The 14,062-nt window shown below is 36.1% G+C and overlaps 5 protein-coding genes and 9 long non-coding RNA genes across 14 annotated transcripts, besides 1 other annotated feature; 7 read left to right on the forward strand and 7 right to left on the reverse strand.

Annotated features, from left to right (window-relative positions):
* Positions 1-159: 159 nt before the first annotated feature.
* Positions 160-1,725, forward strand: SPOM_SPCC553.12C (transmembrane transporter; the record flags this gene model as incomplete). The annotated part of the gene is made up of 1 exon (NM_001022755.1): positions 160-1,725. One exon carries the CDS (start codon positions 160-162, stop codon positions 1,723-1,725), a length of 1,566 nt encoding a protein of 521 aa, NP_587762.2.
* Positions 1,186-1,718, reverse strand: SPOM_SPNCRNA.6776. Its single transcript, NR_196118.1, has one exon. It is a non-coding gene; the product is annotated as a non-coding RNA (long non-coding RNA).
* Positions 1,726-1,858: 133 nt separating the features above from the next.
* On the reverse strand, positions 1,859-2,718 carry SPOM_SPNCRNA.6777. Its single transcript, NR_196119.1, has one exon. It is a non-coding gene; the product is annotated as a non-coding RNA (long non-coding RNA).
* On the forward strand, positions 2,580-3,939 carry toa2 (transcription factor TFIIA complex small subunit toa2). Its single transcript, NM_001022756.3, has 4 exons — positions 2,580-2,662; positions 2,707-2,712; positions 2,782-2,863; positions 2,930-3,939. The coding sequence occupies exons 1-4, from the start codon at positions 2,628-2,630 to the stop codon at positions 3,134-3,136; spliced, it is 330 nt and encodes a 109-aa protein (NP_587763.2). The 5' UTR covers positions 2,580-2,627; the 3' UTR covers positions 3,137-3,939.
* SPOM_SPNCRNA.6778 lies at positions 2,959-3,806 on the reverse strand. Its single transcript, NR_196120.1, has one exon. It is a non-coding gene; the product is annotated as a non-coding RNA (long non-coding RNA).
* On the reverse strand, positions 3,907-5,773 carry knh3. Its single transcript, NM_001022757.3, has one exon. The coding sequence runs from the start codon at positions 5,195-5,197 to the stop codon at positions 4,148-4,150; it is 1,050 nt and encodes a 349-aa protein (NP_587764.1). The 5' UTR covers positions 5,198-5,773; the 3' UTR covers positions 3,907-4,147.
* Positions 5,315-5,528, forward strand: SPOM_SPNCRNA.6779. The gene has a single exon (NR_196121.1). It is a non-coding gene; the product is annotated as a non-coding RNA (long non-coding RNA).
* On the reverse strand, positions 5,738-6,700 carry SPOM_SPNCRNA.1124. Its single transcript, NR_149975.1, has one exon. It is a non-coding gene; the product is annotated as a non-coding RNA, possible alternative UTR (long non-coding RNA).
* SPOM_SPNCRNA.1125 lies at positions 6,370-7,044 on the forward strand. Its single transcript, NR_149976.1, has one exon. It is a non-coding gene; the product is annotated as a non-coding RNA (long non-coding RNA).
* Positions 7,045-7,150: 106 nt separating this feature from the next.
* SPOM_SPNCRNA.6780 lies at positions 7,151-7,491 on the forward strand. The gene has a single exon (NR_196122.1). It is a non-coding gene; the product is annotated as a non-coding RNA (long non-coding RNA).
* Positions 7,454-7,779: an LONG TERMINAL REPEAT.
* Positions 7,780-7,954: 175 nt separating this feature from the next.
* spb70 (DNA polymerase alpha B-subunit) lies at positions 7,955-10,430 on the forward strand. The gene is made up of 4 exons (NM_001022758.3): positions 7,955-8,631; positions 8,673-9,651; positions 9,694-10,002; positions 10,042-10,430. The coding sequence occupies exons 1-4, from the start codon at positions 8,366-8,368 to the stop codon at positions 10,210-10,212; spliced, it is 1,725 nt and encodes a 574-aa protein (NP_587765.1). The 5' UTR covers positions 7,955-8,365; the 3' UTR covers positions 10,213-10,430.
* SPOM_SPNCRNA.6781 lies at positions 8,242-10,176 on the reverse strand. Its single transcript, NR_196123.1, has one exon. It is a non-coding gene; the product is annotated as a non-coding RNA (long non-coding RNA).
* A 175-nt stretch (positions 10,431-10,605) lies between the features above and the next one.
* On the forward strand, positions 10,606-13,956 carry ria1 (GTPase Ria1). The gene is made up of 3 exons (NM_001022759.3): positions 10,606-10,733; positions 10,789-12,941; positions 12,987-13,956. Exons 1-3 carry the CDS (start codon positions 10,638-10,640, stop codon positions 13,738-13,740), a joined length of 3,003 nt encoding a protein of 1,000 aa, NP_587766.1. The 5' UTR covers positions 10,606-10,637; the 3' UTR covers positions 13,741-13,956.
* Positions 10,718-14,026, reverse strand: SPOM_SPNCRNA.1126. The gene has a single exon (NR_149977.1). It is a non-coding gene; the product is annotated as a non-coding RNA (long non-coding RNA).
* Between the last annotated feature and the right edge of the window lie 36 nt (positions 14,027-14,062).

Below are 14,062 nucleotides of genomic sequence, written 5' to 3' on the forward strand. Positions count from 1 at the left end.
TTTATTTTATCGCTCGAATTTTTTTAATTTAATGAGCCTTTATTTTTTTTCTTTTTAATTTCGTTAAACGACCTCTTGAACGACATTAGTGTTCTTTCAAACAATCTAGTTGAAGCTTGAAAGTATTTGTGATAGACAGATATACAATCCAATGCTACGATGTCGGATAGTTTTGATGCAGCCGCCTCTCATTTTCATGCTCGCTCTTCAGTAAACGATTCTTCCTTTCACCTTTCTCGTCAGGAAGAGGCCGAGCTTTTGGAAGGTGCCTTGCATGCCCCCTATCCCGAAGAATTACTTTTCGATGATGATGAATACACAGCTAAGACCCAATATGATGGTCCGCGCTATGCTATGCCTACCATGTTTTACCCGAATAAGCCCACTCCTGGATGGCCATTAAATTACGTATTTGGAAATGAGCGTTCTCGCTTCGAGAAAATCCTTTCCAACTTTGTACTGAGGAATCTCATGTTGCAAGTCCTTGCGCCTTGTTTTGTGTTGCTTTGGTGTGCTGTCCCGATGCCTCGATACGAAGACTCGCAGGGAACGGTACGTATTCGCTTTTGGTTTTTTTTAATTTTCTACTATGGTATTTACAATGCTGTTGGCTTACTGTGGATCACTAAACTTTTTCATATATACTCTGTAAATTGGTGTCCTAGTAAATTGGGTGGTACAATTACTTATATACTTTTCTGGATGTTTAGTTTGCTGGTTGGAAGCTTGGTAGTCTATTTTACAGCCTGGCGTCAAATTACTTTTACGTGGATCACCCTTATGTTTATTTCCATGATTATTCCCATCGGCATTTCATTTTCCAAACTTTGGAAGAAGCATAGTCGGCGCACTGCTCAATTCTTAACCCAGTTGGCTTTACTGGAACCTGAGGTTCGAAGCAATGCTGTCTTAGAAACCATTGGATGGAAAGATGCTTATGCTCATTATTCTTGGTTTATTGTAGTATTGTTGGTAACTTTGCTTGTTTATATAGTTGGAGAATATCTCACTAATCTTTACATGTCTACACTACCTCATTCATCTACTGTTGCCATTATGTACGTTTACTCTTGGACAGGTACTGTAAGCTTGTGCAACCTCGTGTCTTCTTGGATTTTGAACACCAAAACACACTCTTACGCCCTTGTTACAGTCTTCAAGTTATATTTTGAATTGACTCTTCAAGTGTACGTTAGAAATCTCTATGCAAGGTTGGAGTCTCCACAACAATTTGTCCTCGTACAAATAGCTTCATCATTAACAATGATGAGTGTGATCCCTTTGATAACAATGTCACGTACCGTTTTCCGTCTCAACGTCTTAATGACTAAAAGTATGGATTCGTATGTCGTGTACCGAAAAAATATGGGACGAAATTTTTATGTGAAATGTGTTGCCTCGAACGTGAGTATGCTTTCCTTTTTAGGTTGGTCTTTAATCTTACATTTTGGTTCAAATGCACCTCTTTATCCTTATTTTTCCTTTAGCAAGGAAGAACCGTATAGCTTCAAGTTGACTTTTTATGCATCCACTGCGGTATGGATCAGTGAAATGGTTGCATCTTATTTAACACGTCTTATCATGAGGAAATTCTATGACTTTGAAGTGGCTTTGGAAGCCATAAGAGATTTTGTCGAATATCCCGATATGATACCTACGTTTATCGCCGTAAGCATTCATGTGTTGCAAAATGTGGTGTTTAGTATAATAAGTCTTCACTTTTGATGTCCCTTTTCATTTTAAAACATATCTTCCCTTTTTTCGTTTCCCTTTATCATTTTCTTTCACCTTGTTAATATACATTCATCTGTGGATGACTTATTGAATTTCATACATGTACATATCAGTCTTGTATACTTGGTTAAGTCTTTCTTTGTTGCTTTATAAAGCGCACCTGTTTTCCGCTCTTGTGGTGTTTCAGTTAAACATCTGCTAATGTTTATACATTATTTCATGCTGGCATGGATACATATTGGATATTACATTCGGTCCTAAAATACACAATACTTTAGATTGTCTAAGGCTTCCCTCCTTTGCAATAGGGAATTCCTATTTACTAAAATTATCGTTCGATTATGCTTAATAGGATGCATTTAAAAAAATTTCCGTGCTTTCAACAAGTTGGCTCATCTTGTTTTTATTCCCGCTTGTTGGTGATTGGCCATTGTGTAAATTAGAAAGTTATTTAATTACTACTGATCTCGATAGCTTCTTCTTTTTCTGAAATGGCTTAAAGAAAAAGCATTTATTAAATATATACAATTGTTGTTTTAATCGTGCATTGCTTTTGGAAAGTAATAATTTGAGAGAGGTCGCTATAAATGCTCCTTGGTAATTGAATGGCGTTGTCAATAGGTGAACAAATCTATAGCTCATTGTTTTTCACACGTACGTATGTATCTCATTTATCTTCTTGTCTTTCCAAAACATACAGAACTATCTTAGGCAGCAACCATATTTAATGCTTTTACCTTATCATCCGTTATTTAAAAAATACGCAGTAATTAAATTCGTAATCTCATTTAAGGACCTGAAAGGTAGTTTGTCCACGATGGGGGCTAATGGTAGAAACCTCACTTGTCCTCTTCCAACCACTTGAAGAGCCTTGAACAAGAAATTATTTGTACATGTCGCAGTATTACGAGCTTTATAGGCGTAGCAGGTACTTTATTAGTTGCTTTAAGATGATAATACTAACTTTAACAGCATAGGGTAATTAAAAACAATATTAGGGGATTTCCTCTTTGTGATAATTTTGTATCGTGTCTGACACATTTGTAGAATTTCGCTTACGGATGCTCTTGATGATTTAATTTCACAGGGAAAAATATCTCCTCAACTAGCGATGAAAGTTTTATTTAACGTACGTAAATGAACAAATCCTTATTCGTAGAAGTTACCTACCTGCTAATCTCACAATTTGATATAGTTTGACAAAAGCATGACTGAGGCATTAGCGGAGAAGGTCCGCTCTCGTTTAACATTCAAGGGTCATTTGGATACATATCGGTTTTGCGACGAGGTTTGGACGTTTATCATAAAAAATCCTAGCTTTCGATTTGATAACGAAACTGTTACTAGCAACAAAATTCGTATAGTCGCATGTGCAACTCGTGATTCTTCAGCCAACCGTTAAATTTGTAACGTTTATTTTTCCTTTTATTCATTTTTCAGTACATCTTTTTCTTATTATAAAAGTTTTTATAATTACACATTGGTTTCGGTCATCGTCTTCATTACTTTGCAAAAGCCTGGAAATTATACACAACTTTTCGTATTATTTTTGAATGAGAGGATTGGCCGCATTCCGATGCTTAATTTGGCATTAGTGGTTTTGGACTTAATTTCAAACGACGGATCTTTACTACTTTTTCTTCCTTTTTTTATTCTCTTCATCCTCTTTTGTCCGTGCACGTTTTCACTTGACAGACATTTGAAATTTGCTATTTAAAAATTTTCCTTTTCCCACGTTTCCGAAGACGCCCTCCTCTTTGTCATTGCAATTCCATTTTCATATAAAGTAAAAATTTTTCCATATGAAGTTTGGTCTCCTACATCTAACAATTATCGATTTTGTTTGATCCCTTGGTATCACGATCTTACTAAAACAACGCCGTCTTATTTATGTTGAGCAATGCAATCTCTTCATCCTGTGTGCCTTCGAAGCTTATGCTGATCAAAGTTGCTTTGCCATCATTTCCCTTGATGTGTTTGGCATTCTCTTAGGTGCTGAGCAAGATATACTCTCTATCCGTTATCATGATGAATTACTACTATTTTCCGTTTGACTACTATTAAAAAGGATTTACATCTATCTTACTATGACCATTATGAACTAACTTACTGAGTGGTGCTTTACAATACACATATAAATAAATTTTTTTAGACACTTAACAAATTTAATTTCCCAAAAATTGAGATTTCAATTGGAATATTAACTATCAATAGTTAAATCAAAAATGTGGTTTTTTTAATATAAATAAACTTTCAGAAAAATGAGTTCGGTTGGGTTTTCCAAGCATTGAAACCATAGATTAACACATTTTACAAAATCCTATTAAATAAAAAAAAATCCACAAACGTCGATACAGTGAGATAATCATTTTCGAAAACTGACTGTTCGAAAACCGTTAAGGCAAGAATCTCCTTAAAGAGTGAGAGAGAGAGCGACAGCAAAGAATGCAATCACAGCAGAAATACCAACAGGTTGGCTGACTAAAGAGGCAGCAGATGATGAGCTGGAAGAGCTAGAGGCACTGGCTGAGCTAGAAGAGCTGGAGTCAGAGGTGGTGTTGGTAGCGTCATCAGTGGTGTTGGTAGTGTCATTGGTGCTAAGGGCCTCCATTACACCTTTTGTGATATGTCCGCTAGCAGTGGTCTTAGAAGTAGTCAAACTCTTGCTGCTAGTAGGGAGCTTGGTCAAACTGTGAGAAGTGGTACTGGTGGAGTTGGTAGAGTTGGTACCGTTGGTAGAGTTGGTACCATTCAACCAGAAAGTAGAGTTGGTGGCATTAGAAGCATTGACGATGCAAGTGAAGTTAGTACCGTTAGTACCATTGCAATATGTACCATTGGTAGCATTGGTAATGTTGTAGTGAGAGATGGTGGTGTAAGGGAATACAGTAGGGCGATAAGAGGAGGACTTATGGGAAGTAGTGCGGTGAGAAGTAGTACGAGAAGAGCTACGAGAGGAAGACTTGGAAGAAGAGGATGAAGATTTAGATGAGGATGAGGAAGAGGAAGAAGAAGAGGAGGAGGAGGAAGAAGTGGTCGAAGGAGTGGCAGAGCTGGAAGAAGAGGTTGTGGAGGAAACCAAAGAGCTGGAGGAAGAAGAGGAAGAGGAAGAAGAAGAAGCAGCACCCTCAACAATGTTAAATTGTTGAGATTGAGCATAAATTTGCTCAGGACGACCAGGGTAAGCCATGTTGATTTGGAAACCTTGACCAGTGGGCCAGTTGGTGGTGTTGGTGGTGTAAGAACCAGTGCTGGTGTCAACAGTGTCCAAGTATTGGGTAACGGTGGGATAAACAGCAAAGTTGGTCAAGTAAAGAGCAGCACTGGGTTCATCAGTGGAAACGACATTCCAGGTGATTTGCTCCTCGCCGTTGGTTTGCCAAGTGTCACCATTGGTGGGAGAGTTAATCGACATAGCGAGAGCAGAAGCAATCAAAGCCAAAAAGGAAATTTTGAACAACATTGTAGGTATCGTAAAAGAGAAATATGTTGTGTAACAAACAAAAAAAAAGAGTAAATAAAACTAAGTTTGATGTTATTTCGAGATGCTGGGTAAAAAATTCAAAAAAAAAAGTGAATTTTATCAGCAAAAAAGAGTTGGTGGGACAGGCGACAAGTAAATAAGGAAAGTATAACTAGCGCAGTAGGCAAAACAGAAGATTGTATGAGATTTCCAAAAATGAATGGGTAAACAACAAACGTCGGTTAATCTTGTGCGAAAAGAGAAAACGGGGTTTTAATAAAGGAAAAAATAAAATAAATTTGACGGGATCAAAAAGATTCTCTAAATTTCAGGAGAAAGGAGGAAACAATTGGAACTTCAACAAATAATTAGGTTTAAATTGATAATAAATTAATTAGTTCAACAGTGAAGTAATCCAAATGCAATTGAAACCAAAATCGTTTTTTAATTTAATTAGCAAGATGAGGAATTTAATTGACAAGCAATAAAAAAAGAACGCGACTTGTAAGAAGCGAACACAAGCAAATAGGAAATATCAGTTAAGACGTTAGTCAAAAACTCCCTTTTTAATGGAACGAAAAATTTGACGGGAAGCGCTTCTTATATACAATCACGGATCAACATTTTCGGCGCGATGACGGAACGCTATCCCGGACCCCGACTGTGTAAAAATGGTACAGTCTAGAAGCATCTAGTTAAATATTAAAATAATAAAAAATATTTTAAGAAACATGTTTGAGTAAAAAAAACTTTATATATGCTGTACTAATGCTTCTTTTAAATTTTTTCAAAGCGACCATTTGCCGTGTATATCAGCACATTCAAGGTTTTCCACGCACTATCTCCTTTAGCTTTGACTAGGCGATAGCATTCGTCATATTGCGCTAGAAGGATACTCGCTCGACACGAGGTAGCTGATGTCATTTGAAAGTCATTAAACGATCGCCATTGGCGGGAACCAGTTGCGCGGAGCATGCGGGAAACCAAGGTGATTACGAAGGATGCTAAAGAGCGTAGGGATTAGGCATCGCTATTTAGTATAAAGTAAATTAATGGGTTTCACTAATACAGACAGTGATCTCGGTAGATTTGAACGTTACGTGTGTGTAAAAATGTAATATCGATCTTTGTGGTAAGCTCGCAATATTTTTTAGTGTATAGCATTCCTTGAAAATTAAGATGGATTAACTATACAAGCAGCAATTGCTTTTGAGGTATACAATCAAAAGGCCATCATCCTACCCATTTTATATGAAAGCAAATGAATAGACTGCTGACGGGGCAACACTTAAAGAGTAAAGAATAAATACAATACGTAGGGCTTGCCTATCAAGTATAGATGGTGTAATCCTTTTTTTCTTTTTCGCTTTTTGTTTTTTAGTACTTTTTCACACCTTTATTGAAACATATCTTTATTTTTTTTGATAATCATACTCTATATTTTGTTGCTTTATTTTTAGTGTCTTTTCTTCTAAGCTCTCTTTAGTAGATAAAATATCACCGATTAAAATGATTACAAAAAGTTGGGCTTTTCATTCTCTATATATACATCTGCTATATACGTATTGAGTTTGCTACCAATTCTTAATAGCCAGCCCTCTATTACCACGAAACATCTGATTCAGAAAGTCAAAATCACTTTCTTCCGTGATTAATTGTTTATCTTGCTGCTTCCGCTAAACTGTTACTTTGCAAACCTGACATTCCATAGTATCGGAAAGTTTCTAAAGCTTTTGTAAACAAGACGGTCGTTCAGCCCAGGCTTATTGCTGACGATGTTAGTTGTATTATTAAATAATTTCTTTGATGAAAAAAGAAAAACTCAAACACCATGGGAAACATTTAGTAGTGTATGAGAAGATTTGTTCTTTCACATAGCTTAATGTTCCAGTATATATTTATTGAGTTGAAAACGAAATAATTTTTAACTTAGATATTGTTTTTTTTTTTTAAATTATTGTTTGGCTTCTTATTTTTTTTATTGCATTTTATTTTATTTTGGGTTACTTTTTTTTTTTTTTAAGTTGAAAATTAAACAAATTAGCCAAAAAAAAAAGAAATCGAATATGCTGAATTGAGCTATAGGGTTGGATCCTATTAATTAGCAAAAATTCCTATAGTTTAAAAAAAAAAAAAAAAAAAAACAACGAAAAAAAAAGAGAAAAAAAGAGAAAAAATATAAAACATATTTCTACTTCACTTTGTACAATCCATATTGTCTAGTCAAGTAGTTGCAAGCCTGTTCTGTATAGCGAATGTCAACTACGCAGTTTATAATATTTAACGATACTTAGGATTGCAGTGAGTTTTCCTCGTGATCAATTATATTGCAATAAACAGGTATTTTAAGTAGCAGCTGGGTATATGTATTCTGTTATGTAGGTCTATTGTTAGTTATCACTAATGTAGCTTATAACCGAACTGAGGAACGAAGTTCAGTTGATTTCAGTTTATAGTATTTGAAAAAGTCTTTAATTGTAACTGATATTTATATTATCATAAAAGGTACTGTAGCTGTCTTTTTAACCTACCATGTAAAGTAGATAGAGCAAATAGAACATTACAACATGTGACATATAGTGATACTCGGACACATTGTAACATAGCTTAGTTTCAGCTGACAAAACAAAAAAAATACATACTACACTATTTATCAGTAAACTAATATTACATAGTAAAAGCATCTCGTTAAATGTTTAAGGAGGTTTAAAAAACACATTAAACCACATACTACTGCGTTTCTCCACAGTATCCACGGAGCGTCCCAGTATATCCGAGTTTTTATTAGAAGAGCGATTTAAGTAGTTGCTTTAAGAAGATACACTCTCCTATCCTAAAAAGGTTTACTCATAATTATTGGTGGGTACCTCTTTAAGTGGTTGAACTTTCTGCTATACGTCGTTTTTTCTATCTGTTGTTAGGTTGGAATCGCGTAAACAAATTAAAAAAAGCAACTTCGAAAATCTATCACTGGGCACTTTTGGACTGGGATTGCTAGTACGTGTACTTGTATTTTTTATTCTTATTTATTTCTTTTTCAGGACCCACATCACAGTACAAAATTAGTCACTTCAAATTAATTTGCTCGTAATATTCCCAGGTATTCATTTACTGTCTTTTTTTTTGGGTATCTTGTTTCATTTTCAACTTCATTCAATCTTCAAAAAAATGGAATTTCCTATCGATGATGAGGAATTGCTAGATGAGCGAAATAAACTTCTCCAAATTTGCAATATGGACGAGCAAACAATGTTCTACAAGTGGGAGTCCTGGTGTTTGCAACGAGGAAATACACCAAAACTCGACCTTGACACATTCAAGGCCTTTGCTAAAGACATGAAATTTCAAATGGAGAGGCAGGTAAAAGCCACACTTAAACAGAATCCTGAAAGAAAATCGATAAAGCAAATCCCGGGAATGAATATTGATAGCATGTGCGTACATTAGCAAATGGTTTTAACTAACAAATATCTAGACTAGGTCTACCAGTGAAGACCACCGCATCAGGCGACTCGTTGATGCAAGAGTCTAAACCATCTACCGAAACTTTCGAATTGAATTCCAGTGACGCTGGAAGGGTTTTGGAAGTTTTAAATAAAGAATTAAAAATTGTAACTTCAAAACCTTCAGCTCCATCCAAGCTGGTTATCGTAGCGAATTTTGATCTCAAGGCATTTAATTACAGGATCATGTATCAAAAGCTTTATGATTCTTCTGAAGTTCTGGATGATCGCATTGAGCTTTTTAGTGCATTAACTTGCAGAAAATACAACATAAGTGATGAAGATTTGGCAAATCCTAGCGAACTTACTCAAGAACCCGTTGTAGTTGTAGGACGAATTGTTGTCGAAAGTACCAATTTAGGTGGAAGACTCAACCAAAATAGCATTTTACTTGAAAGTTCAAGACGTCTAGGCGCTGGTGTTCGAGTTCGTTTGAAGGTGGATGATCTACCAAGTTACTCAATATTTCCTGGTCAAATTGTTTCAGTTAAAGGATCCAATCCTAGCGGTAACATGTTTATCGCCAAGGAAATCCTTCCTATACCTCCTTTGCCGTTCCCAAGTTCATCTAAACAGGAGCACGCTACCTTTGTTGCTAATACAAATAATCAGCCAATTTCTATATATATTGCATCTGGACCTTGGTCTCTCCGTGATGATCTCTCTTTTTCCCCTTTAAAATCAATGATTTCATATGTAAATAAAAATCCTGTTGACTTGGTTATTCTATGTGGTCCATTCTTGGATATTAATCATATACTAATACGTACCGGAAACATTACAGGAACGTCTGCGACTTCTTTGGAAGAGTTGTTTAAAGAGCGTGTCACACCCATATTAAGCCAGCTAACTTGTCCTTGTATTTTAATTCCTCACATCAATGATGCTGCTTCAGATCATCCTGCATGGCCACAGGATGCATTTAATCGGGTGGCCTTAGGTCTTCCATCTGTATGTTAAGTTGTATAATAATTTTTATTGACCAATCCATAGAACTTCAAATGCTTCCCGAATCCTTGCATGTTTTCCATTAATGATGTCGTCTTTGGTGTGTCAACCAACGATATACTCCTTCACACATCTAGAGAAGAGTTATTTCGTCTACCTTCTCATGGTAACTTATTTGCACGTTTGGTTTCTCACGTACTTCACCAAAGGCATTTTTATCCCTTATTCCCTGGAGGTTCTCTTGAAAAGTGCAACCCTTCAAACTTAGATATCGCACATCTTAAACTTGGTGAATTCCTAAATACTATGCCGGACATACTAATTTTACCAAGTGATTTACGTTATTTCGTAAAGGTATGTTAATTTTCTACTTTGTTTTAACTAATGTTATAGAACGTTGAAAACGTTGTATCATTGAATCCTGGTAAAGCGACCAAAGGGATTAATTTGGGCACTTTTGCAAAATTAACTATCGCGCCATTAGAGCTCGGGGATAATGGTTCTTCTAATCATTATTCACATCGTGTATGGCTTCGAACCAAGGCAGAAATTTTAAAACTATGATAATTATACTCTCTTTTTCTGCGGAATTTATTGAAAATATAAAAAATTCAGCGTTAAATATCATTGGTTATCATTATTTATGTAGATGTCTACCATAGACCGTTAGAATTAATTAACTTTTCAGCTTTCATTTTCTATCTATCGCTATTTTGGTTTTCTTCAAATTTTGTTTGCAAAATTACTCATATGTTTATGTTGTTAATTTAACCATTTTCCTCAAATGTCTAAGACAATCTCTGATATATCTCAAATCGCTACTCGCGAACTTTTAGTCGTTGTTTTATAGTTGAATGAGTATTCCTTTTATACTGTAGTATTTGAATGTTCAACATTTTTTCGATTTGGACTCTAGTCTTGGTGTTTCACATCTCAACCTACTTAGTCACTACAGTTGACCTCCAACATACATAGGGGAAGTAGTGCAAATGCCTGTTATTCCTCCAGAAAAGCTTGTGTCCTTACAAAAAAATCAGGAAAATATTCGTAATTTTACATTACTTGCTCATGTAGATCATGGAAAGGTATGAATTTTGCAATTTTAAACTTTTTTGAATAGTTGCTAATGATTAATTAAAGACAACCCTTGCAGACAGTTTACTAGCTTCGAATGGAATCATATCTAGCAAACTTGCTGGTACTGTTCGTTTTCTTGATTTTCGCGAAGATGAAATTACGAGAGGTATTACTATGAAGTCTAGCGCCATTTCATTGTTTTTTAAAGTTATAAGCCAAAATGATGAAAAAAGAGTTGAAAAAGATTACCTGATTAATCTTATCGATTCTCCTGGTCATGTTGATTTCAGTTCTGAAGTATCTTCGGCCTCAAGGCTTTGCGATGGTGCATTTGTTTTAGTAGACGCAGTTGAGGGTGTTTGTAGTCAAACAATTACTGTCCTTAGACAAGCATGGATAGACCGTATAAAGGTGATTTTAGTCATTAACAAAATGGATCGTTTGATTACTGAACTGAAACTGTCTCCTATTGAAGCTCATTATCATTTGCTTCGACTTGTTGAACAAGTAAATGCTGTCATTGGCACCTTTTATACTGGTGAGCTTATGCAATTAGCTGATAACGACGAAGTCATCAGTGATGAAGGTATATATTTCGCACCTGAACAGGGAAACGTTGTGTTTGCTAGTGCATACGATGGCTGGGCATTTTGTTTGGACCAATTTTCAGAATTTTACGAAAAAAAGCTTGGATTAAAACAAAAAGCACTTACAAAATGTCTCTGGGGTGATTATTATCTAGACCCTAAAACTAAAAGAGTTCTTCAGCCCAAACATCTTCAAGGCCGACGGTTAAAACCAATGTTTGTACAATTTGTTCTCGAAAACCTCTGGGCTGTTTATGAATCAGCTGTGAGCAATAGGAACCTTGAAAACATTGAGAAAATCATTAAGGCATTAAACATTAAAGTTCTTCCCCGTGACATCAAATCCAAAGACCCTAGAAATTTGCTACTTGCGATTTTTCAACAGTGGTTGCCACTATCAACTGCAATTTTGTTAACAGCGATTAGGGAAATTCCTTCTCCTATTAACGCCCAAGCGAATCGAGCTAGGAAAGTTTTGAGTTCAACTCCTCATTACGAAATGATAGATCCAGATATTACACTGGCTATGGAAAGTTGTGACGCTAGTAAGGAACAGCCTGTTTTGGTATACATAAGTAAAATGGTAGCTTTTTCTGAAAGAGATCTTCCTAATCATCGTCGCAAACAACTTAGTGCTGAGGAGATGAAATTGATACGTTCAAAATTATCTGAATCAATTGAGAGCGGCATAAATACCATTTCTATTGAGGAAAACGTTTCTTCTACCAACTCTGACAATTTAGAAGGTAGCACAACTGACATGGACGATGATAAGGACATTTTAATTGGCTTTGCTAGGATATACAGTGGCACAATTTCAGTTGGACAGGAAGTATATGTTTATGGTCCAAAATATGATCCAGTCAATCCTGAAAAACATATTACCAAGGTAACGGTTGAGTCATTATATTTAATGATGGGACAGGAGCTAGTTTATTTAGAGACAGTTCCCGCTGGTAACGTTTTCGCAATCGGTGGCCTTGCCGGAACGGTTTTGAGAACAGCAACACTATGCTCATCTCCAAATGGTCCTAATTTAGTGGGCGTAACTCAGCAAATGGAGCCCATTGTGCGGGTCGCTTTAGAGCCTGTTCGTCCATTTGAGATGAACAAGTTAGTGACTGGCCTTGACATGCTTAATCAAGCCGATCCATGTGTTCAAATAGCCGTTGAAGAAAATGGAGAGCATGTAATTATGTGTGCCGGAGAGATTCATTTGGAAAGATGTTTAAAAGACCTTAGGGAACGGTTTGCAAAAATTGAAATACAAGCATCTCAGCCACTTGTGCCATATCGGGAAACTACCATAGCTACACCCGACTTATTAGCAAAAAATAAAGAACTGAGTATTGGCTTTGTCACTGCAACGTTACCAGTTGGCGGAGTTACGATTGGAATTACAGTAACACCTCTTTCTGGGTCTGTCGTAGATTTTCTGCTGAAGCACTCTAAAACAATTGAAAATGTTAGCAGCAATTTTTCAAAGAAAAATAGAAACGTTGTTGTCTCGGAATCTTTAACAAAAAGTATGGAGGAAGTGTTGACTCCTGAGAAGTTTTATGAAAGGCTTTCCAAGCTTTTAGAGGAAGAGAACTCTGACTTAGGCGAGCTGAAAAATCATTTGGATAGGTAGGTTATACTAGTGTTCTATTGGTTGATTACTAACAATACTAGTATCATTGCGTTTGGCCCCAAACGAGTGGGTCCTAATATACTTTTTGACAAAACCAAGAAGATGAGAGATTTTCGACGACAAAGCGATGAAACAAAATTAATACCCTCAGACCTTTCTGAATATGTAGTTACTGCATTTCAACTAATAACGCACCAGGGACCATTGTGTGCTGAACCCGTTCAAGGCATTTGTGTGTCAATCGATCAGTTTGACATATCTGATGACTCGGAAGATAGTAAGTTACTTACCATCAATAATCCCCAAATCCCCGGTCAAGTTATTTCGGTAGTGAAAGAGTCTATTAGACATGGATTTTTAGGTTGGTCACCGAGACTTATGCTAGCCATGTATTCTTGCGATGTTCAGGCCACATCTGAAGTCTTGGGTAGGGTATATGGTGTTGTTTCGAAGCGACGAGGACGAGTAATTGATGAAGAAATGAAGGAAGGGACTCCATTTTTTATTGTAAAAGCCTTGATTCCAGTTGTTGAATCCTTTGGATTCGCTGTAGAAATTTTGAAAAGGACATCTGGTGCTGCCTATCCTCAATTAATCTTCCATGGTTTTGAGATGCTAGACGAGAATCCCTTTTGGGTTCCAACTACTGAGGAGGAATTGGAAGATTTAGGCGAGTTAGCCGATCGCGAAAATATTGCTAAGCGCTATATGCTGAACGTTCGAAAAAGGAAAGGCTTATTGGTAGAGCAAAAGATTGTTGAAAAGGCAGAGAAGCAGAGGACACTGAAGCATTAAAGATAGTACTTGATTCCAATTTCTTTAGGAAAACGAAAAGATTGTAATTTGATGACAATGACCTGGTTAGATGGAGGTAATGTTTTTTTTTTTTTTTTTGTTACATTGTTGAGGTAGCTGTGATTTTGAGTTAAGTGTTTCATGAACTATGGGACTAAGATTAGAAGTCTATAAGATGAATAGTGTAAAACGCACATGCAAGATTCTTTAGGCTTCTTTTTGTTATGTTTTAAATTGTTAATACAAATTCAAATTTCCAAAAAATACCGATGTTGTGGGATATGCATAATACAAATAATGATATACTCTACTGCGTAATCGC

The sequence above is a fragment of the Schizosaccharomyces pombe genome (assembly GCF_000002945.2).
Source record: "Schizosaccharomyces pombe strain 972h- genome assembly, chromosome: III".
In the NCBI taxonomy this organism is placed as follows: Eukaryota; Fungi; Ascomycota; class Schizosaccharomycetes; order Schizosaccharomycetales; family Schizosaccharomycetaceae; genus Schizosaccharomyces; species Schizosaccharomyces pombe.

What these genes read in the sequence shown, in the direction of transcription:
- toa2 (NM_001022756.3), top strand. Translation starts at nt 2,628, where the DNA reads ATGTCGCAGTATTACGAGCTTTATAGGCGTAGCAG. An exon ending in CGATGAAAGTTTTATTTAAC is followed by an intron (nt 2,864 to 2,929) that starts GTACGTAAATGA and finishes AATTTGATATAG; the next exon opens with TTTGACAAAAGCATGACTGA.
- knh3 (NM_001022757.3), bottom strand. Translation starts at nt 5,197, where the DNA reads ATGTTGTTCAAAATTTCCTTTTTGGCTTTGATTGCTTCTGCTCTCGCT.
- spb70 (NM_001022758.3), top strand. Translation starts at nt 8,366, where the DNA reads ATGGAATTTCCTATCGATGATGAGGAATTGCTAGATGAGCGAAATAAA. An exon ending in GGAATGAATATTGATAGCAT is followed by an intron (nt 8,632 to 8,672) that starts GTGCGTACATTA and finishes ACAAATATCTAG; the next exon opens with ACTAGGTCTACCAGTGAAGA. An exon ending in ATTTACGTTATTTCGTAAAG is followed by an intron (nt 10,003 to 10,041) that starts GTATGTTAATTT and finishes CTAATGTTATAG; the next exon opens with AACGTTGAAAACGTTGTATC.
- ria1 (NM_001022759.3), top strand. Translation starts at nt 10,638, where the DNA reads ATGCCTGTTATTCCTCCAGAAAAGCTTGTGTCCTTACAAAAAAATCAG. An exon ending in CTCATGTAGATCATGGAAAG is followed by an intron (nt 10,734 to 10,788) that starts GTATGAATTTTG and finishes GATTAATTAAAG; the next exon opens with ACAACCCTTGCAGACAGTTT. An exon ending in CTGAAAAATCATTTGGATAG is followed by an intron (nt 12,942 to 12,986) that starts GTAGGTTATACT and finishes TAACAATACTAG; the next exon opens with TATCATTGCGTTTGGCCCCA.